Genomic DNA, 27,532 nt, shown 5'->3' with positions numbered 1-27,532 from the left:
GCACAGATTCCCTGAGGACAAGGCAGGGTCCTCACCTGAGCAGGTGGAGTTGGACTCGTCCTCGTTGTTCCCGCAGTCGTTGTCCCCATCACAGAGCCAGCGGTTGGGGATGCAGCGGTTGTTCTTGCACTTGAAGCGGTCCGAAGGGCAGGTGTGCTGGTCTGTGGGGGGGAACCACACTCAGGACCACCCCTCATCCCACCCCATCCCTCCTCCATGTCCAACAAAGAGAAAAACTGGGAGAGAAAAGGGCTGGAGCTTCACATTTAGGATCAGAACGTCAATCAACATTTTCCTCCTGTAACTCCTTGAGCTGGAGAGGGGACAGAGGGGTCCTGGCTACCTAACCCTTCCCCAACCACTGCCCCCACTTCTGGGGGAGCCCCAGCCCAAATCCCACCCCGCAGGAGGGGTCACGCACGGCAGAGCTCGGGGGCCTCGTCGCTGTTGTCCAGGCAGTCGTTGTCCCCGTCGCATTTCCAGCGCTCCTGGATGCAGCGGTTGTTCTTGCAGGCGAACTCCCCGGGCTGGCACTGCGGCGGGGGGATGTAGGAAGGATTGGCTGCCAAGGGGAAAGCACAGGCAGGATTTTAAACAGGTGACCAAACGCAGCTTCCCATGGGGAAAGAGTCCCCAAGAGGGTCCCAGGGCAGCCTACCCTGGCAGGTGACAGAGTCCAGCCCCAGGATCTGGTCCTCGGCACAGGCGCACTGGCGGCCCCGGGGGGTGGCCAGGCACAGGCTGCTGCAGCCCCCGTTGTTGACACGGCATTTGTTGGAGCCCACTGCGGAGGCAAAGGGGTGAGGAGATGGCACCTCAGTGCCCAGGGAGCCCTGCAGACCCACGGGGGTGCTGGGAACCCTCAGCTGGACTCCCTCAACAGCAGCCACAGTTGGAAGCCAGCCGGAGAGCCCAGGTGAGGCCACAGGGACACAGAGCCTGATGGAATTAGGGTGGGAAAAAGAGGGAAGGCTGGAAGAGCAGAGCACGAGCGACAGGAAATTAAAACAAAGAGCATGGGGACCGCTAAAAAGAAGCAAAAAGTGGTGAGGGGGATGCTTAGGCAGCTCAGATCACCCCCCCAGCCCCATCCCTCCAAGCCCTGCCCCTCGTGCCCTCTCACCTTGCTGCTGCTGTGCGTCGTACATGCGGATCTCGAAGATGGGCGGGCGCTCGTTGCGGAGCAGGCTCACGGCCTTGGAGGCCTGGTCCAGCCGGTAGATGCTGCCACTGCGGTACTCGGTCCAGAACAGAAAATTGCTGTAGTGGCACAGCCCAAAGGCGTGGTTCAGCTCCGGGCCCTCATACACGATCTGCGGGTGTGGGGAGGCAGAGAGGCTCCGTTAGCTGGGGTGGGCACACAGGGACAGGGACAGGAACAGGAACAGGGACAGGGACAGGGACAGGGACAGGGACAGGGACAGGAACAGGGACTGGGATAGGGACAGGGACAGGGACAGGGACAGGGACAGGGACAGGGACAGGGATAGGGACAGGGACAGGGACAGGAACAGAACAGGGACAGGGACAGGAACAGGGACTGGGATAGGGATAGGGACAGGGACAGGGACAGGGACAGGGACAGGGACCGGGATAGGGACAGGGATAGGGATAGGGATAGGAACAGGAACAGGGACTGGGATAGGGACAGGGACAGGGACAGGGATAGGAACAGAGACAGGGACAAGAACAGGGACAGGGACAGGGATAGGAACAGGAACAGACAGGGACAGGGACAGGTGTAGGAAGTGGATTTGTAGAGAGTTCTTAGGGCCTGGCAGAAAGCTTATATATACTAGATACCTTATATAATATGTATTTGTATGTCAACTTGGAGATACGAAATGCTGATTTAGAAATGCTATGGAATAGGACAGATATTGTTGAGAGAGAAATGGAGCTAGAAAAAAGTTTTAAAAGATAGCTTTGTAAAAAAGGTTAGCTACTTTGGAGAAATAAAACTATGTATTGTAATAGAACCCACGAGGGGTGATTTTAAATGATTGGCTTTAAGGCATTTTACAGCATGATGTGACTGAAGCCGATAGGCCAAGAAATGCTTACAGTGTATTGTAATTAGGAAACAGTTGGCTTTTGATTGTCATGGTGTGAATTGTAACATCTGTATTGTTTTACAACATCTGTATTGTTCTTTATAACACCTCTCAGTTGCCTCCCATCTCTAGGTGAAAAAAGGGCAAAATCTGACAGATAGGGATAGGGATAGGGATAGGGATAGGGATAGGGATAGGGATAGGGATAGGGATAGGGATAGGGATAGGGATAGGGATAGGGATAGGGATAGGGATAGGGATAGGGATAGGGAGAGGAGAGGAGAGGAGAGGAGAGGAGAGGAGAGGAGAGGAGAGGAGAGGAGAGGAGAGGAGAGGAGAGGAGAGGAGAGGAGCCACGGCTCAGCTGCCCCAGTGCTGTGGCTGATCAGTGACCCAGGGCCATGGGACCCCCCCCACTTGCCTTCCTCTCGGTGCCATTGAGATAAACCATCTCGATACGGTCATAGAAAGCATCCACCCAGTACAGGATCTTGGCTGGGATGTCCAGGCTCAGCCCGTTGGGCCACAGGACAGTTTTGGAGGTGATGAAGATGTTGCGGTTGGAACCATCCATCCAGGCCCTCTCGATCTTGCCCCTCTTGCTGTCCTTGGGATCCTCCTCCCAGTCCGTCCAGTACATCCACCTGCCACAGACACTAAGCTGAGTCTTGGCCTGGCCACCACAGCTTGTGACAAGACCCAACCACGTCCCTGTGGCCCCACCAGCCAGCCCTGCCCAGCCAGGCACCCGCACCCATTCAGGGGATCCACCACGATGGCGCGGGGATGCGTCATCTTCCCCTCGATCAGCGTCTTCCGGGTCTGGGCAGCCTTTTCCAGCCGTGCCACACTGATGGTCTTCTTGGGACCATCATCTGTCCAGTACAGGTTGTTCCCCATCCAGTCCACAGCGATCCCCTCCACATTGTGGATGCCTTTAAGGGAAAAGCAGAGCGGGTTTGTCACCAGCCGGGAGGCAAAAAGTGGAAGCAACAGCCCCAAGCAGTGCCCAATCCCGACCCAAACCAATGGGGATGATGGATGCCCAGCCCCAGGGGCACACACCAGGCCCCTCGGCCACGCACCGTCCTTCAGGATGGTTTCCCTCTCCGTGCCATCGATCTTCTGGCGCCCAATGAGGTAGCTGGTGGTGTCAGCAAAGTAGATGAAGCCGGTCTCAGCGTGGAAATCCAGAGCCCGGGGGTTCATGAGGTTCTCGATGGGGATCATGTGCTCATCTGGCACCTTGGCACCCATGTCCATCCCACGGATGATGCCAGGACGCCCCTTCCCGTACACCAGGAACAGCTCGTGCTCCGGCTCTGGGGAGAGACAGGGACAGCCGTGGCCACCAGCAGGGCCGGGGCAGTGCCATGGGGTCACAGCAGTGGGCAGCCCCTGCAGAGAACACAGAGCCCATCTCCAGCCCCTCGCCCCCCACATTCCCCCAGGAAGGCCGGCACTCACTTTTGCAGGATTTCCCATCGCTGCCCAGGCTGAAGCCAGAGCGGCAGCGGCAGGTCCGGCTCTTGTGGCTGTTCCCGAGCAGGCAAATGTCCGAGCAGCCTCCCGGCTTCCCAAACTGATCCGACTCACAGGCGTGGCTGCGCACTGCAACGCAGAGAGGGGCTGCAGCAGCCAAGGGAGGGGGGCACAGGGAGCATGGGGGGCACAGGGACACGGGGATGCAATGGTGGAGACGTGGGGATGCCCTCATGGATCCTCCCTGGGTTTTAGCGGGGCACGTTCCTCCCAGGAAGGGCTGAGCACAGCACAGGACAGCACAGAGACAGGCAAGGACTTTCCCATGGGAAGGATCTCTGGGGAGAAGCCAGCATGTCCCAGCACACCACCACAGCCACATGGCCACACTGCCCCATCCTGCTGCACCGGCGGGACAAGTCCTGGGAGCAGGGACAGCCAGCACCACCCGGAGAGCCCCTTAATCACATTCCTTTTTCCCCTCAGAAATCTCCTGATTAATTTTATATTCTGGAAAATGCCGAGCAGGCTGCAGACACTAAGAGGATTTTAAAGGAGTAAATTGATTAAGTGCAGGAAGGTGCTGGGGGTGGAGCAGGCAGGCAGGGATGGATGCAGGGAGGAGTCAGTGCAGCACTGGAGCCTTTCAACTCTCTGGAAATCTGGGGAGCACAGGGGTGAACGTGCTGGGAGTGGGCACAGAGAGTAGCAGGGACCATTAATATTTCAAGATGCCACATCTGCTCCCACATCTCTGTACTGCCCATGATCCATCAACCACATGGCACAGCTCTCACAGGAAGAGACACAGTGCTAGCAGGAAAAGGGGGCACCCAGGATATTCAGCAGCCCCCAGGGACCTGGAGAGCAGGAACCCCAGAATCCTCGAGGTTGGAAAAGACCTCCAAGATTACCTCAGAATCCCCAGATTGCACCAGAGCCCTGAGTGCCACATCCACTCATTCCTTGGACACCCCCAGGGATGGGCACTCCACCACTTCCCTAAGCAATCCCTTCCAATGCCTGACCACCCTTTCCATGAAAAAAATTCCTCCTGAAATCCCACCCAAGCCCCTGGCAGAGGAAGCAGGGAGCTGTTACTCCCAGGTGAGGGTCCCACCTGTGGGCTGGCGCCGCTGGTGGTAGATGTGCAGCGCTCCTCCCTTGTCCACCCGTGTCACCACCTGGTACTCGGTGCTGTTGAAGCGGTTGACACGGATCACGCTGGTTTTCTGCTGGGCGTTGGCGTTGTCCGAGTTGGTGGCGTACAGGTAGTTCTCAAACACGGTCAGCCCATACAGGTGTTCGATCTGGAAGGTACCAGGGGCGTGTCCACAAGGGATTTTGGAGTTGTGAGAGCCAGGCTCTGAGATGTGTAAAACCCCTGATCCCACCCCATGGCTCTTGTGCATCACTGGCCATCAGTGTGGTCTTGTCCATCACGGGCACAAAATCATCCTCGGCAGGACCGTGCTCAGTGCTCAGCACGTTCTTTGCTGGATCGCTGAAGTCACAACTGCAGAGCAGTGGCACCCAGGACTCCAATACCAACCCTCTGCCCCAAACCCACTCACCAGGATGCCCTGGATGATGGTGTGCCTGTTCTTGCCCTCGTAGTCCACCACCTCGATGTAGTCCAGGTAGGCATCAGCCCAGTACACCAGGCGGTTCACCAGGTCCAAGGTGATGCCGTGGGGGAAGACGATCTTGCTGTCCACCAGCTTGGTGCGGTTCTGCCCGTCCATGTCACAGCGCTCCACCTTGGGGATCTGCCCGTAGTCGGTGAAGAACACCTTGCTGTGAGAGAAGAGCAGAGCAGGGAGCTCAGAGCCAGGATGAGCTCTGGGAGAGGGAGGATATGGATGTGTGCACCCCCACGGGGATGGTTGGGGTCTGGCACAGAGCTCCCGGGAGCTTCAGATGTGTTGGTGTCACTGGAAGAGGCCCACAGGCACGTGTGGGGTTGTACATGTTAAAACAGCCTGAGGCAGCTGCCTGTGCATCCCAGAGCTGTTCTGCTCCTGGCATGGTGCTTCCCAACACAGCACAGCAGAGCAAGGGATCAGCACTGCCACCACAGAGCCCAAGGGACTTAACTCCTGTCACCTGTGGGGCTTGTCTGCACCAGCCCTGCTCGAGCCTGGAGTGTCTCTCCAGAATCCTCTGTTTGTTTATATGAAATACTCCCGATTTTCTGCTCAATAACACCAGCTTTTTCCATCCGAGCCAGGAGGGAAGTGGCCATCAGGAAAACAGCTGGTGAGGGGGGAATTTTCCTCTTTAGTGATTACTCTGTTCTGCCCACCATGACCTCAGCCACACCAGCTCCCAGCTCCTGGGGGCTGGCAGCTGCCATGTGTGCCCTGAGCTGCTCCCATGATTCAGCATCCTGGCATCCCCATCCTCAGGGCTGTGCAGAAGGCAGTGGCTGGACACATGGGCACTGTGGAGCTGCTCTGGTTGTGCACAGAGCCACTTCAGCTCCCAAAAGCTGGAGCAAAGCTGTGACCACACTGTGTGACACGAGCTGGGCCAGGTGTGTCCTGCAGGACTGAGCCCTGCTCAGCTGCTGCCAGGGCAGGCTGGGTGGGAAGTGTCCCTGTAGAGAGAGCTCACAGAGGTACAGGAAACCCCCCCACCCCAGAGGGACAGGCCACCCTTGCCAATTGTCCCCAAGGGCAGTGAATTCCCAGGACTCACCCCATGGCTGGGTCCAGCGCAATTCCCTTGGGATTGTACAGCTCCAGGTCCAGCAGTGTGACACAGGTGTCCCCGTTCTTGTTGCAGACGAAGATCCTGTCATCAATGTCATCCACGAAGTAGAAGTTGCCCGTGAGCCAGTCGATGGCCATCTGCTCCACGTCTGGGCCAGGAGAGGGAGGGAGGGAGGGGGGTGAGGCAGGGAGGGACAGAGCCAGGAGCCCCCCGGGGTCACAAACACCAGCACAGACAAGGAGTGAGACCATGGGAGCCACCAATGCACTGGGACCTGTCCCAAGGATCTGCCCTGGTCACCCCACAGGGCACCCACAGCACCCATGGCAACCCATCCTCTGCTCCCCAGGGAGAGGAGACCTGCTGCCCCCAGACAAGCCAGAGACATCACACACAACCAGGAGAGCATCTGGTGTGAACACCGAGGGAGCATCCTGCAGAAATGCTGGGAATTCATCCTGAGAAACGCTGGGAATTCATCCCACAGGAATAGCAGCAGAGCAGAGGGAAGCTCTGCAAGGCGGCTGCTGGAGAAGGGAGTGGGCAGCAAGGAAGGGGAAGGGGCTCCAAGAGCAGCACCCGGATGGGACACGTGGCAATGGGGGAGGCTGAGGGCAGGTCCTGCTGGGCAAGGTGGGAGCAGAGCTAATCCAAAGCTGCAGGGACACCCTGGGGCCTGGAGCAGGTGAGAGACAGCACCTGGCACACAGCGTGTGAGTATTTAATTAAACCAGTGAAAGCCTGTTAAATCGGATCAACCCAACGTGCCTGAATTCCTGCCTCACCACCGGGTCAGTGCTCAGCGCTGCTCGGCCCCTCCTGCACCCCCCAGGCCAGAGGCCAGGCTGAGGGGCTGCAGCTCCCACAGATCCCAAGTGCTCTGGAGGGCTGTCCTTTGGATTAGTGCTCCCCAAGACCCCACATCCCCAACGCTGCATGGACAGGGATGGGGCACAGCAGCCAGAGGTCAGGGGGACCCAGAGAGCCCTGGAGGAAGGAGCAGGAGCAGGGATGGGGCACAGCAGCTCCCCATCTCCAGGACCCCGAGGCCAGCAGGACCTGGACAGATCTGGAGGAGCAGGGATGGGGCACAGCAGCCCCACAGCCCGAACACCCCGAGGTCAGAGGGACCTGGACAAGCCTTGGAGGAAGGGGGATAGAGCAGAGCAGCCACCCAGCCAGCAGGACCAAAGCAGCACCCCAAAGCCAGCAGGACTTGGACAGATCTGGAGGAGCAGGGATGGGGCACAGCAGCCTCACAGCCTGAGCACCCTGAGGTCAGTGGGACACAGAGAGCCCCAGAGGAGCAGGGACAAGGACACAGCAGCTCCTCATCCCCTGGACCCCAAGGTCAGTGAGACCCAGACAGCCCCAGTGGAGCAGGGCCAGACACCACTGAATTATTAACCAACACAGGAGCTGGGGAGGGAAAACATGAATCAAGCCAGGAGGTTTTGCAATGCCCCCACCCACCCGGCTCCAGGGTTTGCCTCGGCGATGCTGAGTCCATCCACACTGGGCTGAGCCCATGGGATGAGCACACAGAGAGTTTGGGGTGCACAAACCCCAACCCCCATCCCTGAGTTATCCACACCAGCTCACTCAGCCCTTTGTGGCCCTGGGGACGGGGATGGGGACACGCAGCTGCCGGTGATGCCGACAGTGACCCCCCCTCCGGAAGGGTGAGGCCGCGGCGCCCGCAGCCACCACCCGGCGAGAGGCAGCTCGTAAAAACAAGTGGAAACAGCCCGAGCCAAGGAATGAGCATCAAACCCCAAACCGAGACCAGAGCAGGGCTCCCAATGCGCTGCCCGACGTGCCGGGGCTGGCACAGGGCTCCTGGGGCTCCTGCTCCAGCCAGGACCCCCCACCCCAGCTCCTGGGGCAACAGGGGTTTGTGATGAGCAAAAAACACCTAAAAATGTACACTGAGGTGCCACGTTCTGTCCCCGAAACGGAGTCCTGCTGTCACAACCAGCATCCCCCACTCTCCCCTGCTCCCCAGCCAGCATCCCCAAACCCCCCTGTGACGTGGGGAGGGGGTGGCAGGGCCCTGCTGGGGCGAGAAACGCTTCAGCAAAGGGATGTGCAAGAATTCCCCAAAAAAAGCAGGTCTTGGCTGGCGCCTGCGTGGCTGAGTCAGAGTCACAGGACCGGGGGAGAGATCCAAGCAGGGGCGGATGGGGAGCGTTGGCAGAACGGCTCAGGGGCCCTCGCCCCCCACCCAGGGCTGCAGACCCCCAGATTCTCCTCCTCGAGGGGGTTCAAAACCATCTCTGTCCCATCACCAGAGCCCCTTTCCCTCTGAGCCAGAGCTGAGTCCATCCGAGCCGGAGCTGAGTCCAGCCCAACACTCAAAGAAGGATCCAAAGGGAAAACGGCCAAAACGAGCCACAAACTTCCAGCCCCACACTCCCCTCACAGCCATCCTGCCACGGCCACCTCTTCCCAGGGCAGCAGAGGGTCCTGGTCCAGCCGGGGGTCTCCAGACAGGCCCCAGGTCCGAACAGGGCAGCACAGGGCCGGGGGGCTGCGGGTGACGCAAGCACTTGCTCCTCTCCCAGGCTGTATTTTTGCAGCTGGAAAGCATTACCCTCCTCAAAGGCTTTTGTTTTCCAGCTTTGCTCCTTCTCTCCCTGCTCACCATCCTCCCCTCTTCTTTGCAGGAATCACTTTTTATGTTTTTATTATTATCATCATCATTGTTATTTTCATCATCGTCATTATTATTATTATTATTTTCAGCTCTTTCTTGTAGCCTTAGCTAAACCTGGATTTCCTCTTGAACTTTTGGTGGAAGCTAATTTAGAAAGCATCTATTTTTAACCCCTGGCATTGGCCTGCAGAAACCTTAACCCCCCTCCTTCCCAATCTTTGGAGAGGGAGGAGTGGGGGGCAGAGTGTCTCCCTGTGTCCCCTCCGGCAGCCCAGGGATGCTGCCACAGCCACCCCTGGCCATGAAAACACACCTTGCACCCATCTGAGGGGACCAGCAGGGATGAACCCGTCCCCTGGAGGGGTCAGACATGATTTCCATGGAGAATCCAAGGGGCAGAGACCACCCCCCCTCCCTCCTGCAGCCCCCCACGGGTGCCTCTCCCCCCCAATTCCCATCCTGGAATCAATTCCTCCTCCTTGCTCAACCTCGGCGGGGCGTTGCGGGCGATTGCGACACACCGAGCTCATTTCCCAAGATTTATTTATTTGAGAGCGTTTGGAAAGGAGCTGGTGGGGGCAGAGAGCGGGGAATGTCGGCTTTCCAAGGCTCTTCCTGGGAGAGGCAGCCAAAAATCCTCACGGGGACAGGGTCCAGGCCAGCAGCCCCACTCGGGGGGGCAGATGGAGGGAGGATGGAGGTCGAGGGAGCACCGAGAACTTCATCAAAGTTGCTCAACACGGGCGGGTTGGCAACTTCAGCAAACCCCAAAACCCACCCGCACAGATGTTTCCTGGTTTCACACTCGAGTGATCCCCACCGAGCTGTTCCTGCCACAAAATCCTGAGTGTCACACCGTGCTTGGATTTCCCCTTCTCAAAGAATCCCAAAATGGTTTGGATCATCTCAGTCTCACCCTCTGCCACGGACAGGGACACCTTCCACTGTCCCAGGTTGCTCCAAGCCCTCTCCAACCTGGCCTTGGACACTTCCAGGGATGGGGCAGCCACAGCTTCTCTGGGAAATCCATTCCAGGGCCTCCCCACCCTCAAAGGGAGGAATTTCTTCCCAAAATCCCACCTAACCCTGCTCTCTGTCAGTGGGAAGCCATTCCCTGCGTCCTGTCCCTCCTGTCTCCTTTTCCAAGTCCCTCTCCAGCTCTCCTGGAGCCTCTTCAGGCACTGGAAGAGGTTCTGAGCTCTCCCTGGAGCTTTCTCAGCTCCAGGTGAACACCCCCAGCTCTCCCAGCCTGGCTCCATGGAGGAGCTCTCCAGCCCTCAGAGCATCTCTGTGACCTCCTCTGGCCTCATCCTTCTTCTGCCAGGACCCCAGAGCTCCAGGTGGGATAGTCCCACTCCAAGAACTCCTTGACACAAGTGGCTCATGGACCCCACATTTCCCACTGGAGCTGCAGCCCGAGGTTCTCCCTGCCTTAACCTGGGCCACCGATTTACCCCACTCCCAGTGAGGCACTGCAGGGCTGTGTGGGCTTTTTGGGGAAGGAGCTTTGCTGACCCAGCACATAACTTTGCTCTGCATGAATCAGTTGCTGTGCAGTCTGCAAACACATCAATTGTGGCCTGACAGGAGGAGGAAGGAAACACACAATCTTCTCTCGGATTAAACCAGAGATTTCGACAGTCCCTAAACAGCTGCGAGGGGGACGCAGCCACTCAGCAGCTCCTGCAGAGCTGAGCGAGGAAAAGGAGAAACCCCCTCTATCCACAGAGGTTCAACAAGTTCGGGAACCAACACAGCAAAAAATCCCTGAATTCCAGAATCCCTGAGGTTGGAAAAACCCTCCAGGACCATCGAGTCCAACCTGTGATCAACCCCTGTTAGAGCCCTGAGTGCCAGGTCCAGCTGTTCCTCAGACATCCCTCCAGGGATGGGCACTCCACCACCTCCCTAAGCAGCCCCTTCCAATGCCTGACCACCCTTTCCACGAAGAAATTCCTCCCGAAACATGTGGATGTGGCACCTGGGGACATGTTTCAGTGATGACCTGGGTTAATGGTTGGACTCAAGGGTCTTTGAGGGCTTTTCCAACCTTAATAATTCCAGGATTCTAAGTCTGGCAGAAACTCCACTTCCCAGCTACCCCTCAAGGGAACATTCCCAGGAGAGCAGGGCAGGGATGGTGGGCAGGAGAGGGGCCAGCTCTGCTTGAAGCAGCCAGAAACATCGCTGGGCACAGACTCCAACACCAAATCCTCCTTCCCATTCTGGTGAGGATTTCACAGAATTCACAGTATGACCAGGTTGGAAGAGACCTTCAAGATCATCGAGTCCAACCCATGCCCTAACACCTCAACTAAACCATGGCACCGAGTGCCATTTTCCCCTCAGCACAGAGAACAGAGATGGACCGACCTCTGCTGCCAACATCTGGCTTTAAATAAAGAATAATAAAGAAGAAATAAAGAATATTGATGTCCAACAAACGCACAGCTATGGCAACAACCAGTTCTTGCTTCCCCAGGGTGAACCAGCCCTGACACAAACCCCTCGGGAGGCACCAGGAGAACATCAGAGCTGCCCACCCACACCACATCCCACGGAGGCATCCCAGACACTGCATCTCCTGCTCCGGGCGGGGGCAAGCAGGGGTTGTGGCCAACTTGCCACCCAGTGAGACACCCGGGCGGGCGGGCAGCCACCCCACGAGCCCCCCGGGCGCCCGGAGCCGCCGGCACGGGGCCTCGGCACAAAACCAGCTTGGAAAAGTTGCCGAATGTTCCGGCTCAGAAACGCCGGCGGCGGCGCAGGAACGGAGGCTCGTCAGGAATGCGCTCCCCAGGGCTGCTCAAATACATCGGTTTCCTACTTTTCCTTTTTATAGGGAATGATCCGTTTGATGCATTTACATAATACCATAATCTGGAGGAATTTCTGCCTCTTCCCTCCACAGACATCCTCTCCCCGGGAGAACAAGACCGTCTCTGTGACGGCACCACGCTCCGTGGATAAACACTGCTCCTGGGGACAATTTTCTTTAATTAGAAGTATGTTAACAGGACAAGCACAAAGACAAACTCCTGCCCCGAAGGGCGCCGGACGGCCGGACAGACACCCCGAGCCCCCGAGGGTCCAGGACACCCCCCCTGCTCCCAGGAACAGCCAAGTCCTTGTGTCCCAGCAGGGCAGGAGGGGACGGCAGAGGGGACGGCCACCACCACACACGGCCACGGCCGTCACGTCAGCCTCGTTCCCTCAGCAAACCAGGCTCGAAAATAAATAAATTCACCCCCCTCTCTGCTAGGATGTTTCGCTGCGAGGAGGAACCGCTGGGTGGAAGCCGGTGGCCCGTGGCCAGGATGTCTGACTCGGTGCTGGGATGGATCCCTGGGGCTCTGCGCACACTCACGCCCGCCCCGTACAAGCCAAACGTTCCTCGGGGGTGACACGGCTGTGCAGCCCCCCCGAGGGACATCCCAGCCTGGGGACAGGCATCCCCAGTGCCCTTCTCCAGGGAGCCCTGACCCCCAGTCCATGTTCTCTCTGTGCCCCAGTGCAGCACCACTGCATCTGGAGGGGAACCATGTCCAAGGGATCACTGGCACCTCTCCAGCCCCTCACTGACACCATCGCCAGCTCCTCAGGGTGGGGACACCCCAAACTTTCACTCCTCCCCATGTCCTGGCTCAACCCCGCTGCATCCCTGCAGAGCCTGGCTGAGGCACCGGAGGTGGGGAGAGCAGGAACAGGGATGGAACGAGCTCCAGCCTGCGTGGAGGGCAGCCAAGGGACTGCTAATTACTCTGCCTTAATGAGACCATTCCACGGGCACAAATATTCCACAGAGGCCGAGGGAGGGACAGGGCACTTGGCTTCCTTCTGGGTGAGAGGAGAGAGACACAGGCTCGACAGGAACCCAGGACTGTCACTGGGGTAACCTGGGGGGAGGAGGGATGAGAAAGCAGAAATGGGGCCAGCGTGGGCAGGAAGGGTCCCAAGGGGCTCCCGCAGTGAGCCTGGCACGAGGCAGGGCAGGACGGACACACAGATGTGTGCTGGGACAGACAGATGTGTGCTGGGACAGACACGCTTCGATCCATGTGAAATCAAACCCATCCCTGGGCACGAGCATCCTGATGACTCAGGACATTCATGTCACCCTTTTGTCTCCAGCAATGTGGGAATGCAGCTCACAGCTCACCCCTGCCACCACGGGGAGGGAAGAGGGGAGGTCTCAGTCCCCTCGGGGGATTTATTTCTGTTCCCCATGATAAGGGGAGTCAGAGGTGCTGGGCAGAGCCACAGCAGGGTCCTGAGTGTCAGATCTTCGTTAATAGACTGATTAAAATCACCACCATGATATTATCCCCTGCCACACATTGAGCTGATGTGAGTGCATGGCCCTCAGTCCGTTTTCCCCTCATCCCCTGCTCTCCATCCCCTGCTCCCACTCAATCCCTGCTTTCCCATTTGGTCCCTGCTCTCCCCTATCCCCTTCTCCCATCCATCCCCTGCTCCCCCCATCCCCTGCTCCCCCCATCCCCTGCTCCCCCCATTCCCTGCTCCCCCCATCCCCTGCTCCCTCCAGCTCCTGCTGTCCTTCATCCCCTGCTCCGCCTATTCCCTGCTCCCATCCATCATGGTCCCTGCTCTCCCCTGTCCCCTGCTCCCCTCCATGTCCTGCTCCCATTTATGCCCTGGTCCCATTTATCCTCTGCTCCCATTTATTCCCTGCTCTCCCCCTGCAACAAGAACAGCCATAAACAGTTAAAAAAAAACAACCAAAAAACCAACAGAAAGGAACCACGAGATGAAGTTACCAATCATCCTGCTCTCCTGCCAAGTGAGTTCACGTCGGAGCCTCTTTCTTGGCCAGGATGAGGCAGCAAGGAAGAAAAATAGCTTTCCATGCAAAGTGGGGGAAGAAATGTACTTGGATTCCTCTGCAGAGCAACACTGCCCTGAAATCAATCTGTCCCAGCACCCACAGCTCCTCTGCCCGCTGGCATTGGGACAGCCATTCCCAGTGACAGGGCTGAAATGGAGTCAATGAAAACACCCCCTGAGCCGGGCAGGATGGGATTGATGCTGCCCAGGAAGGGATTTTAACGGTGGCCAGATTGCTGGCATTTAGGGTTTATAATGTACTCGGGATCAAATGTCCTGATATTTCAAACCCCTTCCTGGGGGCTTGTTTTATAAAGGAAAACAACAAACCTTAAACTGAGAAATAATAAATCATGGCACCTCCGCAGCTTTTTCTCAGCAGCCTCACATGGATCCTGCCAGGCTGCAGAATTCCTGCCTGCTGGGACTGGGAAGGAGCAGGGCTGGGACTGGGAAGGAGCAGGGCTGGACTGGGAAAGCAATACTGGGACTGGGAGAGCTGTGCTGGGACTGGGAGAGCAACGCTGAGATTGGAAAAGTGGTGCTGGGATTGGGAAAGAAGTGCTGGACTGGGATGGAGCAGGGCTGGAACTGGGAAGGAGCAGTGCTGGAATTGAGAAAAGCAATGCTGGGATTGAGAAAGCAGTTCTGGGACTGGGAAAGGAGCAGTGCTGGACTGGGATGGAGCAGTACTGGACTGGGATGGAGCAGTGCTGAACTGGGATGGAGCAGTGCTGGACTGGGATGGAGCAGCAACAGAGCTGGGATGAAGCAGTAACAGCTCCAGACACCTGCCAGTGCAATAAATGCATTCCCTGGCATCATCAAGCTCCTGCTTCTGACCATGCAAAAAGCCCCAGAAAAGGGGAAAAGGAAAGCGAAAGAGTGGGAGGAAGGGTGGGGAAGGGGAAGGAAAGGGAGAGGGGAGCCACCCCAAGAGCCACAGAGAAGCCCAGTGCTCTGGCTCCTGACACGGGCTCCCCAGTATTTTTCCACAGTCCAAGCAAAGGCTTCCTGCCTTCCCCTGAGAGCCGAGTGTCACCCGATCACAGCGCACCGGACACGGGGATTTAACACCGCTGTCAACGCCACCGTGGAGGCCCAGAGGTGACCTGCACAGTCCTGGGCTGCTGCCAGCTCAAGGTGCCCCCCTAAGGATGGTCCCGGTCTCTGTGCACGCTCTAGGGAGGTGCTCCCACCTCCTGGTGTCACCTCTAGGGGACAGGGACATGAATCCAATGGAAGGAGGCACAAATCTCCCAGCACAGCTGCCTCCCTCGCTGTCCCAGCCCTGGGGCCATGGCTGAGCAGGATTGCTCAAGGATGTGATCCCTTGATGACAAACGGCCCCAGGATGAGAGGACAAGGCCAGCAGGATAAGCTTGGAGAGCTGGGGGGGCAGAACGCTCCAGCTGGGACATGGGAAGCAGCAGCACAAGAGCCCAGCAACAGACTTTAATTATTATTTTTTAGTGCTCTGTTTGGCTCTGAAATTCCTTGGAAGCCCAACTCCAAACAAACAAGGACATTGTCTGGGGAAACACGTGGAGGCTGGAATCTGCTTGAGAAAACCCACGGGATCACAAAGTCCCCGGAGGTCAAGGAGCTGCCACGGAGCACAGAGGGTCCAAGGGGAGCTGTGACAGCCCTGCCCCGGTCCCCAACTGTCCCCTGCCCCACGCCAGAGGGGCTCAGGGCTGACAGGGGGCTCACAGTGAACCCCCCCCCGTGCCATCCTGATGCTCCAAGGGGTTGGAGCAGCCTCGGCACAGGCACGTGCCTCTGTCCTTGAGCACGATGCCTGCCAGGATCCTCCCGGCCAGGAACACTGTGGGATTGTCACACAGAGCAGAGGAGAGGGACAGCGGGATGGGAGGAAGGATAAGACAAGCTCCCCTTGTTACAATTCAGTGCTGGCAGGAAGGACGAGCCCTTCCCGTGCCATCCTCATCACGGGGGTGAACACAGAGGGACACCGGGCTCCCAGGGCTGGCAGGACAGTGCCACTTCCAAGGTCCCCGTGGAGATGGGGACAGGCTGGACCCCTGCCCACCTCATCCCACCTGTCCTGGCTATTGGCACCATGCCCATCATGTCCCCCCCGAGGCGCCCAGAGCCCCCCCAGCCCACTCCGACTGATGGCAGAGAGAAACGATCCAATTCCAACACGAAGCAGGAATTTTTGTAAGAGAAATGGACGGAAGGCTTCACCAGCCTCTGATTTTTAGTGTGTCCCCAGAAAAAGACCTGGGGGTAGGGAACCAGCCAGCTCAGATCAACTGAGAAAATCAGTGCCTGTGACAAACATCCACGGGCAGCGAGGTGGGAGCCGAGGGGGCGGCGCTGCGGGAAGCGCTGCGGCTCCCGAGCCTGCGGAGAGCAAAAAGCTTTGGGAGTGTAAGGACCAGGGGAACAGCAAAGCTCTGAGGACAGCGGGTCGTGCCAAGGGCTGTTAACAGCCTTCATTTAACACATCTCCCACAGCACAAGTGACAGTAATCTCTGCAGGAGAGGAGCAGGACAGGCAGGCAGGGGAGCGATCGGAGCCAGGCTGTGGCACAGAGCATCTCAGGCCTCCTCTGGCAGCTGGAGCTGCTGATTTCCAGCCCTTCAGCATCAATCTCCCCCCATCAGATGCCAGCTCAAGCCCCATTAGCAGCAGGCACCAGGGAGGCCCCACTCCTGCTGGGAGCAGATAATGCCATAAAGAAGCAAATAAAGAGGGAAACCACTAATTGGATTCATGGGTCTCGCCGGTGTCCTGCTGGAGAGTGACATTATCTCCTCATCCTGACCCCCAGCACCCGACTCAGCGCTGGGGGAATTCACTCCTCCACTTCCTTTGTGCTGATGAACAAGCTTCACTCTGAGGGAGCCTTCAGTGAACAGAGACCCCCTAAATCCCAGAGACCCCCAAAATCCTGGGAGGGGAGTGGGAAACCGAGCCCTGTCCTGCCCAACTCCACGCTATCGCCTGAGAGAGCAAAGGGTGAGGCCTCTCCCTAAAAATACACCCTGCCCTAAAAATACACAGGGTGAGCTTAAATTAACCGTGCACACACACCCTGGGCAGCGCCCACAGCCTGCCCAGCCCAGCCACGTGCAGACCCCGGGACCCCCAGGACCCCCAGGACCCCCAGGATCACAGCTCACACCCCACTGCCCTCAGCAGAGAATCGCCCTGGGCTCCAAGATCCACCCAGGACCTTCACTCCTTTGCAGAGATCTGAGTTCATCCAATTTCCTGCATGAGCCATTGCTCATCCAGTGAGTGGGGGAAGGGGATCCCTCTCACTTCAGGCCCCCGTGGAAGCCTCCCCAATTTCAGGAGGCAAAAGACACCCCAGAGGGGAAGCAAAAACCTGACAGAGACCCACTGCAACCCCCAGATCCCCCTGTTCCACCCTGACTGATTCAGTCAAAGGATAAAACCAGTGACAGGAATGGTGTCCCACATCCCAGCTCTCCAGATGTGGCACCAACCTGCTTTCCCCATGCCCCACCAGCCCCATTGCTCTGCACAGGCAGGGAAGGTGCTGGAAGTCCACAGGGACCCCCTTTGGGCCAGACTCAGCACCAAAATCCCAACCAGCAGCTCTCCCTCCTGTACTGACTGCAGAGCTGGGACCAGCAAGCCCAAACAGGACACGGAGCTGTAACCACACTTGTGCTGGCCACAAAGCCACCAGCAGAAGGAAATTGTCACCAGCCACTCACACTGTGACTCAGTGGCACCCACAGAGCCACCTTTGTGTTGGGAGTTTGTTCTTGGTCACTTTTTGGGGTGGGACTCGGTCATTTTTTTGGGGTGGGACCAAAGGAAGGCAAGAACTGCCATCCCAAAACCTGCTGCACAGGTAGCAGCTCTACTCCTCCCTTTATCTCTTTTCCTCATATCTGCACATCAAGAAACGACTAAACTTGATAGAAATAATAATAAAAGGGAAGGGAATGACCTGTGGGAAGCTGCCTGCTTCCCAATTTCACCCACCACAGCCTGGAGACAGCGAGGCAGACTCAAGGAATCGGGGATGGGGGAGCAGGACGGGGGTGGGCACTCACGGTGCAGGCTCAGGGAGATGTTGATGGATCGTTCTTCCACAAAGCCCTTCAGGTTGGGGATCTTGGCACACTTGAGGATGGTCTGGGAGGCACTGTCACCCACGTGGACCCAGCACACCGTGTCCTCCACGTAGTTGAAGTCCATGGCCGTGGTCTGCTTGGCGCTGGTGGGGGTGATGTTGGGCACGGGGGCCCCGCTCAGGTACGTGGCCAGGATGTTCTGAGAGTTGGCAATGAGCAGCACAGGAGGGCGATCCACGGGCTCTGGGGGCAAGGAGGGGACAATGGGGTCAATCCTGTGGCTGTAACCCCAGGGAAGAGTCCAGGGCAGGGCCATGGTCTGCAGAACTGCCCCAAAGCAGCTCCCCCTGCCAAAGCTCTCACCATTTTTGGCTTTGCAGGATCTGTTGTCTGGCTGCAGGAGATACCCCTCGACACAGCTGCACGTGTAGGAGCCCTCTGTGTTGCTGCACGTCTGGCTGCAGGTCCCATACACGGTGCATTCATCAAAGTCTGGAAAAAACAGGAAGAAACAGAAGGTTTGGACCAGAAAAAAACACCTCCTTCAGTGCCTGAAGAGGGAATGAAGCTCCACAGTTTCTACAAGGAAGAGCTGGAGAGGAGGGGATGATCCCTGAGCCAAAGGAACCCTCACACCAGCCTGCCAAGGAATCCAAGGGACCCTCACATCAACCTTCTGAGGAGTCAAAGGGACCCTCACATCAGCCTCCAGAGGAACTGAAGGGACCCTCATATTGACTTCCCAAGGAATCACCTTCCAAGGCCACCCCATGACCAGGCAGGCAGCCCCTGTTCCCTGCTCCAGCATCAGCTGCAGCAGGACAGCCCCTGCCTGGCCACTGAGCCTCCCCCCAGCTCTGCACCTCCATTCCCACTCCAAATCCCTCTAATCTCCAGCTCCCTGGCTCGGCTGCTCTTTCTTCTGGCAGATGAAAGTGATGTATCCCCCAGAGCTCCTGCCAGAGCAGGGAATGGTCCCTTCCACCACATGAAAGGGATGGAGCCATCACAATCTCTCACTTCCAGATTTGTTTCCATCACACTGATGCCATCAATCCTTGCTGCGACCCTCTCCTATTTTTCCCATCTTCTCTGAGGAGGGAGGAGGAGCATGTGCCAGCCCCTGACTCCATACACAAAGACAAAGCCTTTTCCTTACTCCCAGTATTTCTCACTCAGGCTTTTGGGAGCCACATCCACAGCAGAGGGAGTTCCATTTCATCCCATCCTATCCCTTCCAATCCCACTTATCCCATCCCATCTCATCCCAATGATCCCATCCCATCTCATCCCATTGATCCCATCCCATCCTACTGATCCCATCCCCAGCACTGCTGTGGGATGGTGGCATTGGCCACATCCCCAAGGAGCCACGGTCCCCAGCACGGAGTGAGGGCTCTGCCCACCCCAGACCCACCTCTGCAGCTCCTCCTGTCCTCAGCCAGCTGGAAGGAGTGGTTGCAGTAGCAGACAGGGCCGGACAGCGTTGGTGCACAGTGGTGCTGGCAGTCCAGCGCTGAGCAGTTGGCCAATTGCTCTGCAGGGACAGGGAAGATGGAAGAGAGAAGATGTCACCCAGGGAGGAACAGGATGGACACCAAGAATCAAGGATTGGGTGAGCAGGATCGCCAGATACCCCAGCAGGATTTGCTGGGAAACTTCACACTGTTCCCACCCCACTGGAGGAGAAGGACTGAGCCCCTCAGCAGAGGGAGGGAGGGAGGACATGTGGGACACATGGCTGCTCCTGGGAGGGGGGACTGAGCAGCCCCTGCCATCCCCAGTGCTGCTGACTCTGTGCCACTTCCAGGGGTGGGCGAGACCTGGCACCTCTTGTGCAGGGGGCTGGCAGGGGATGCAGTTCCAGGGCATCCTGAGGGATGTGGATGCACCAGAGAGCCCAGAGCTCCCCTCCTGTCCAGCCCTGGAGTGCTCAGAGGGGACAATGTCGGGGTTCAGCACGGGGGCTCCACTGGCATTACCACCCCACGATGTCTGCAAGGGCAGCAGAGAGTCCCCAACTCCCTGGGGGAGCAGAATGGAGGGGGCAATGGTCCAGCAGCCAGAGTGGGAATAATTGGGGTGACAATTTGGGCTGATGGCTCAGAGTGACAGCTTGGGGTGACAGCTCGAGGTGACAGCTCACCTGCCCAAGCCTGGGGCAGTGGCAGGCTGGGACTCGCAAGCAGCTGCGAGGAAATGGAGGAAATGCCTCCCTGGGGCGGCACCAGCCACGGGCAGGGGGGACTCGGCTCAAGCACCACCGAGGGCTGGAGGCCCCAGCGTGCCCAAACCTGTGAGCACCAGGTGCCCAAAACCCTGAGCTCCAGGTGCCCAAAGCCCTGAGCAGCTGCCCCAACACGGCTCACATGGCTCACGTGCTGCCCGGCCGTGAAAAATCAGATCCCACTTAAGTAACGAGAGCTCTTACTGAAATATTAATTCTCAGCTCAGGTACAGCTGCAGGAGCTGCCCTGGGCTGCTCCCATGGGATCCAGGCAGGGGAGAGGAGCTGGGTGCCAGCAGGGAGCCCTTTGGGGTCAGGGGTCTTGGTGGAGTGGGACAGGAGCCCCCCACCCCAGGCAGGGCAGGGTTGGGGAGCACAGAGGCTCCGGAGAGCAGGGTCAGCCCAGGACACACGTTTCTGAGCCATTAATCTGCACAGCAGCACGCTGGTTTAGGGAGTTTTCCAGCAGGATTAGCCACGGGGACAGGCCAGGAGGGGGGACAAAGCTCCTGGAAATTAGGAAAAAACCACAGCGGTATCTCTTATCTGGACCAGAACCCCAGGCCTGAAGCTTTTAAACCCAGGAGACAATGCAGCTATTTCATGGCTGCAGGCTCAGGAATGATGGGCATTTCACTTCCAAGCGGCTCTGGATAATCTCTGGATCTGTGACTGTGCTGAGCTGAGCGTGGTGGGGCTCAACAGGAAAAAGCAGGGACCTGATCACTCCTGGCCCGCTGGGGAGCCCCCCTTTGTGGCACTGTGTGCCCCCCAAACCTACCCCGGCAGTGTGGGCCCTCGTCAGAGCCATCGAAGCAGTCGTGGAGCCCATTGCAGAGTTTGCTCATGTGGATGCAGAGCTCGGTGCCCAGGCAGTTGTGCTCGTTGGGTTGGCAGCGGGACACTTTGCTCTGGGGACCTGCAGGGACACCAAAGGGCACAAGGGTGAGCACAGGGACTGTGACCCCCCCATCCCGGGGGCAAACACCTTCCTTGTCCCGAGGCCGTGGCACGGGCAGGTTCATGGGGGGCCCCTCCGAGCCCAGCACAAGGCGACTTAATCTCCATTATTAACTGGAAAAATTACAAAGGAAGCCAGGCTTTATTTTTAAGCTCCTCTGAAAAGAAGCAAGGCATGGAGACAAACAACAAACACACCATAAATCCATTAACAGCCTGAAAACCCAGGAAAAGCTCCTGCAACATCCAGCACGGCTTCACCCTGGGCTGGAGGTGGCTGCAGGGGTGACAACGAGCCCTGGCACGGCCTCTGAAAATCCTGACCCTCTCCATGGAGTCTCTTCCTCTCCCTGCCCCAAATCCATGTTTCAGGGCTGAACACGCAGCTACCAACACATCCCTGCCCAGCCAAAATGCTAAAATCCCATTTTCCAGGGGCTGTTCATGCCTCACCCTCCCCTCAGCAGGCAGAAATAGCTCCGTGGATCCCCCCAGGCCCCCAGCGAGCACTGAGAAGGGCACAGCACACACCGTGTCCAGGCACGGTCCCATTTTAGCCCAGTCACCTTCACCAGAGACTCCAGCAGCAGAGTTTGCCCTAAATAAGCTCCAGCTCTCCTTGGAGAGGAGTGTTACATCACACACAGAGCTCTGTGTGCTGCTACATCCTCACAGCTCCAGACACCTCTGATGGGCACTGGATGTGATCCCACCGTGACCCTCGGGCTCCCAGGAGGGGATAAAAGCCCTTGGAAGCACATGGAGCTGTGGGGAGGGGACCACAAAGCCCAGGGCTTGTGACACCTCTCCCCCCACCAAGCACAGGAGCCCCACACAAAGCAGGATCCTCAATCCAACACAGTCAAAACTTCCCTCTGTCCATGCTGGGCCCCCATTTCTGCCCAAGGGATGCCTGAAAAACTGGAATATAACAGGCTCCAGATGCCAGATCACTCCCTTGCATCTCAAACACATCCCAGTATGCCCCTAGTGAGCCAACTGGGGGCACTGGGGTGATGGGATCCTCCAGGATGCTCAGGACACCCAGGCTCTGTCACAGCCAGCAGAGATTTCCTCTCTTTCCCAGCACCAGAGCACCCAGCAGATGATTCCTGGGAGAATTTCTTACCGGCTGCCACCACACAGATTTATTTTTTGCAGAGGGTGGGCCCCCTGTAATTGCGAATTATGGGTTAATTAAGTAACATCAATATATGGACCAGAAGAATGGAGGGGCTGAAGTGAAGCGCCCAATTCATCAGTCAGAGCTGCTCTGCCGTGTCCATTATTCCCTGCAAAGAGCCTGGATCAAACCACTTATCCCAAACAGGGCAGGATTAATCCACAAGCCACTTTGTTTGCTTTTGACCGTGTTGGCGCTAATAAATGAGCCAATTTATTACATGTGACAAGCTTGTGGTACACCCCAAGGAGCCGAATTAGATAGGAATGTTTAACCTCGAAAAACCACTCAGAAAAAAAAAAAAAAAAAAAAAGGATAGAAGAAAAGCAATTCTTCCTCCTGCAGTTGATTTGGCAACAGCCCAGGGAGACGCAGATGGGAGGAACACAATGAAGGAAGAGGCTGGAGGAGCAGGGCTGGGATGGTCCCACTCGTCCTGTCAGGATGGACACGGATGGCAGTGCTGAGGGTCCTGGTGCTGCCTCTGGGTCACTTCTGAACTCATCAGGACCACGCCAAGAGCAGATCCAGCACAGCCAGATGAGGGACCCGAGGCTTCCTGTACCCTCTGATCAATGGATGGACCAACCAGGCATCAGACACAGCCGAGCCACAGCAAATTCCTTCCTCAGAGCTCCTCATCTTTGATCTCCTACAGGATGGTCCAAGTGTTTTCCTCTCAGGAAAGCTCCGTGGAGCAAAAAAATCTGCAGGAAGCATGTGAGAGCCACTCACACCAAATGAGCAGCACTGGGGACAGGAAGGGACCGACCTGAACACCTGAGCAAAGCCAGGGAATAATTCAAAGGATTCCCCAGACAGGAAAAGCTGGCACGTGCCTGACAGCATTTCAAGAGGCTCTGGCAGGAGAACGACGGCGCCACGCAAACATCGCAGCACCAAAGGAGCCGGAGCCTCGGCAGGAGCCTGGCTCAAACGCAGATTAAACGAGAGTAATAAAAATCATTCTCCCCCTGCCAGGGAGATAAGGGGGATGAGAGGCTGCTGGAAGCCCCGGTGCCGGAGTGGCGTGAGAAAAGCCGGCCTGGCAATCCTGGAGATAGCGGGGCCAGTGCTGACAGGTCGGGCTCCACGGGAGCGAGCCTGGGCAGGAGCAGGCAGGAGGATCCACTCATCCCCTGGCCCCTGGCAACGGCACAGATGCGCCCTGGCACCCCAATCTCCATGTCCTGGGGGGCACAGTTTCACCCTGACTCCCTTCCAGTGTCTAGGGGAGCAAAATGGGGATGGGGGGAGGTGGGCAGAGCCACTCAGGAAGGTGCAGCCCCTCCATTTCCCAGAGATCAGCTGGGGAGGGAGCTGCTCCCAAAGAAATGAGAGATTCCAAAGTCTGGGGGTTGTGGTGGTGATGGAAACACACAGACTCAGTGCCACACATAGTGGTGAGGAGAGAGGAGATGCCAGGCTTTGGTCTGTGTCTCACAGAGGCTCCCACTTCCCTGTCCTGGAAGTGCCAAGCTTGTTCCGAGGGGCACAGGGGCAGCGGGGGTCCCGTGTCCACCAGGGGTGAACCCTCAGGGGGCTTGGACCAAACCCAAGAATCTTCCAACATCCATGACCTCCACACAGAGGTGCATCCACAGCACCAGAGGCTGCTCCTGCCACCAGGCCCCCTCACCAGCCCCAAGGAAGAGAAAGGAAGGAGGTGGAGAGGGAAGAGCATCCAAGGGGTCCGTGCTCCATCACCTGTGCATATGGATCGAGATGGATGCATGCAGCAAGCACAACATGCCAATCAGGACGGATTTCTTCCAGCCTCCAAGCCCTCCTGCTGTAATTTTCCAGGGCTGCTGATTGACTGGAGCCAGCCAGCCCATCCCAGCCCCCCATCCCTCCCACGGAGGGGCCGTTGCATCATTTTGCCTTAAGGAATAAACAAACCCGGAGCCGAACCAGAAACTGCTCTGGAGGAGACAGTTCTGTCAAGCACAGCGTGAGTGGGAATCTGGGAGGGAGAGCTGGGACAGGGGACCGGGAGATTCTGCTGGGCCCCATGGTGGCTGTCCTGTGGTCTGGAATCCTGGGACATGGGGACAGGTGGCTCCTTGCTCCAGCCTGGCCAAAGCAGAGCTCCTGGCACAGCAGGACTGGCACAGCCACCACCTCTGGTGTCTCCAGAGCTCTGACCCCTCTGCAGATACCCCCCATGTTCCCATCCCTACACCTCACCTAACCCATCCCAATTCTGTTTCCTTCCAGAGAGACTCCACCACTCCATCTGAGGCAGGAGCACCTCCAGAGCTGTGCCCACTGGTGTCCAAGTGGCTCCAGCATCTCAGACCAGTGAACCTAATCCAGCATCCTAATCCCAAAACACATCTGGGACAGCGATGTCGCCTTTCCAGCTGCTCCCTGGCACTCCCAGAGATCTCCTTCCCTCACTCCCTGCACTCAGGAATGCTGAGATGCTGAGGATGGGGTGACACTGCTGCTGACTCTTCCTTCCTCGTGCACATCCATTGTAATAGAAACAAACACAAATGAGTGATTCCCCACTCCCAGGAGGATGGTTTGGAACCATGGACGGATTCATGGATGGACGGATGGACGGAATGGACACCCCCCCACCCCGAGGGGCTGCAAGGGGAGCTGAGGTAGATCGTTGTTGCTCTGGAACACCCATGGAGAGATGGAGCAAACCCAGAGGAAGAAGAGGATTAGGAAGGAAAAGCATACATACATATCTCGGGAGATTCATCCGAGCCATCCGGACAATCCTTCTCCCCGTCACAGCGCCAGCCCTTAGATATGCACGTAATCTGATCTTTGCATGCAAACTGTTTGGGGCTACAAGTCTTCGGTGCTGGATGAGAAAAGAAATAACGATAATAAACAACATCAGTTTCTTCCCAAGGACAAGTTGTTTCAAAAGAAAAATCAAATTTCAATTAAAGGCCGAGATTGGTTTGGGTTTTTTTTTTTTTTGAGGGGGGGATGATTTCTTTCCTATGGCTTGGCAGAAGTTTGAGCCCGGCACCGGATCCATCAAGCCTGCCCCTAAGGAAAGGAGGAAATTTAAGCTGGAGCATTAATTACACCGGGAGAAAACAGGAGTCGAGCACTGTGATGCGCTCACAGATTTTAAAGATCATTTAACTTGGATGAATTAGCTCCTGGGAGCCAGAGGCGCTTCGTTTTCTGTGCTAGGCAAGAGAAAAACAGGGAAAAAACAAGAAAACCCAAATGAGAACAAATTAAAAAGTAATGCTTTTTTAAATCATGAGGACAACAGTGGGATAGGGATTCATCCATCCCATGGCCAGGACCCCAAGGCAGCCCAGGGAAGGGTGACCCCACATCCCTCACAGGACACACAGGGAGGGAAAATGGACAGAGTGAAAACCAGCAGGAAAAGCCAAAATCCTGAGTCTGGGGAGGGAGGAAGGCTGGAAAAAGCATCCTGCCCATGCCTTGGGGGGGTCACTGAAATGAGAGGGTCACTGAAATGGGAGTCACTGAAATGGGAATCACTGACATGGGGAATCACTGAAATAGGGGAATCACTGAAATGGGGGGTCACTGAAATGGGGGGTCACTGAAATGAAGGGATCACGACAATGGGGGTCACAGCCATGGGGGGGTCACAGCCATGGGGGTCACTGAAATTAGGGGATCATGGCAATGGGGGTCACAGCCATGGGGGGGTCACAGCCATGGGGGGGTCACAGCCATGGGGGGGTCACAGCCATGGGGGAGTCACAGCCATGGGGGAGTCACAGCCATGGGGTGGTCACTGCCCAGCCCCAGCCTTGGGGGTGGCCAGAGCTCTTGCAAACCCAACACAACTGTGAGCCCTTGCTCAAGCAAAGGCAGCCACACACGCAACTCCCAAAACATTCATCTCGTGGCATCCCTGCTCTCCTGCCAAATTCCCCGCTCCCAGGATCCACTTCACTTCCTGCTCAGCCCGGGAAAGGGGGGGGGTCTCTGTGTCTGCGTCTTCCTCCTGCCTTGGGGCTGCTCACAGCAAGAGGAGAGGATGGGGATGATGCTGTCCCTAATCCCAACGCCATCTCTGAAGTGGGGAAACTTCCCCACCCTGTCTCAACCCTGATTACTCCTTGGAGCTGCACAGGGCTTTGCCTGCTGCCGTTTGCTCTGATGGGATCACGGCTCCTCCTGCCAACCTGCTTTCCTTCCTCCCTGGCTCCCTTCCTTCCCTGCTTCCCCTGCTTCCCTTCCTTCCCAGCTCCCTTCTTTCCCTGCTTCCCTTCCTTCCCTGATTCCCTTCTATCCCTGCTTCCCTTCTTTCACTGCTCCCCTTCCTTCCCTGCTCCCTTCCTTCCCAGCTCCCTTCCTTCCCTGCTTCCCTTCCTTCCCTGCTCCCTTCCTTCCCTGCTCACCAGCAGTCTGGGAGCTGCTGCTTGGCACCACCACGGCAGGAGCTCAGCACAGCCAAGATGGAGACTGGACAGATTAAAATGGATGGAGCACCCCTGTCCTTCCCCTCCACCTTCCTAGGCCAGAGCACAGCCCGAGCCTGTCCCCTTCCTCCCACCAGGCTCAGGGACAGGATACTCCTGGTCCGGCTCTGCTCCCAAATCCAGCCCTTCCACCCCCTCTTCCCAGCAGAGCTCATCTGACGCCTCCATCTCCCAGCCACAGGCACATCCAAGGCAGGATTCATTAAGAAAACCACAGCAAAGAACTGACACTCTCTTGGATTTCCTGCTCCTCCTCATCCTCCCAGGTCTCCAGCAGCCACAGCGTGACCTACAGCTGCGGGCAGCCGCTGGAACCCACAGGTTTCACTTCCCAAAGAGCAGGCAGAGCTACAGGAGGGCAAATCTCTGGGAACCCATTCCCAACCAGTTCGTGGGATGGGAAACCAAGAGCTCGTTTGGCACTGGAGACGCCAATCTCCAAATGCTTTGGTCCTGGAGCTGGGAATGCTCAGCACGGAGATGCTGGTGCTGAGTGATGACTCCTTCGAGCATCCCTGCTCCAGGACCAAAGCATTTGGAGATTGGCATCTCCAGTGCAAAACAAGCTCCTGGTTTCCCAAAGCAGAGCAGGAACACATGGCATCCCCTCCAATCACTGACACACACTGTCCTGAGGACACCTCAGGCAGGATGATCCCAGAGAGCTCCTCACCACCACAGGGCACCCAAACCCACCCAAATCCATCCCTTCCACCGTTCCCAACCACAGGAAAAGGCACCACAGCTCAGGGCAGGGAGAGGATGGAAGGCGATGCTCCCCGAGATCCTCGACAACCCCACACATCCCTGTCCTTGCACAGCTCATTCCCAGCGGGTTCAACGCCCTCAGTGCCAGGTGGACAATGAGAGAAGGTGTCTCTG

General features: G+C 57.3%; 1 protein-coding gene and 1 long non-coding RNA gene across 4 annotated transcripts in view; one reads left to right on the top strand and one right to left on the bottom strand.

Moving 5' to 3' along the window:
• The window catches only part of LRP1 (LDL receptor related protein 1), a 77,945-nt gene that overhangs the window by 38,166 nt on the left and 12,247 nt on the right, over window positions 1-27,532 (bottom strand). For all 3 annotated transcript variants that reach the window (XR_015808793.1, XM_088180734.1, XM_088180735.1), the window contains exons 2-17: window positions 24,907-25,029; window positions 20,844-20,981; window positions 19,253-19,372; window positions 18,199-18,327; window positions 17,815-18,078; window positions 6,237-6,399; window positions 5,111-5,333; window positions 4,657-4,846; window positions 3,522-3,665; window positions 3,140-3,376; window positions 2,809-2,989; window positions 2,476-2,698; window positions 1,124-1,313; window positions 659-784; window positions 422-562; window positions 36-161 (exon numbers count right to left, since the gene is read on the bottom strand). Coding sequence is in view for 2 of the 3 variants with exons in the window: in XM_088180734.1 (XP_088036860.1) it covers window positions 36-161; window positions 422-562; window positions 659-784; window positions 1,124-1,313; window positions 2,476-2,698; window positions 2,809-2,989; window positions 3,140-3,376; window positions 3,522-3,665; window positions 4,657-4,846; window positions 5,111-5,333; window positions 6,237-6,399; window positions 17,815-18,078; window positions 18,199-18,327; window positions 19,253-19,372; window positions 20,844-20,981; window positions 24,907-25,029 (2,718 nt within the window). In the remaining variant the exon portion in view is untranslated. The remainder of the gene's footprint in view (window positions 1-35; window positions 162-421; window positions 563-658; window positions 785-1,123; window positions 1,314-2,475; window positions 2,699-2,808; window positions 2,990-3,139; window positions 3,377-3,521; window positions 3,666-4,656; window positions 4,847-5,110; window positions 5,334-6,236; window positions 6,400-17,814; window positions 18,079-18,198; window positions 18,328-19,252; window positions 19,373-20,843; window positions 20,982-24,906; window positions 25,030-27,532) is intronic.
• LOC148220838 (uncharacterized) lies at window positions 23,974-25,085 on the top strand. The gene is made up of 2 exons (XR_015808806.1): window positions 23,974-24,159; window positions 24,426-25,085. It is a non-coding gene; the product is annotated as an uncharacterized LOC148220838 (long non-coding RNA).

The sequence above is a fragment of the Sturnus vulgaris genome, chromosome 30 (genome assembly GCF_052056855.1).
Source record: "Sturnus vulgaris isolate bStuVul1 chromosome 30, bStuVul1.hap1, whole genome shotgun sequence".
NCBI classification, from domain to species: Eukaryota; Metazoa; Chordata; class Aves; order Passeriformes; family Sturnidae; genus Sturnus; species Sturnus vulgaris.
Note: the sequence above shows the minus strand (reverse complement) of the source record. Positions and strands in the feature narration are given on the sequence as shown.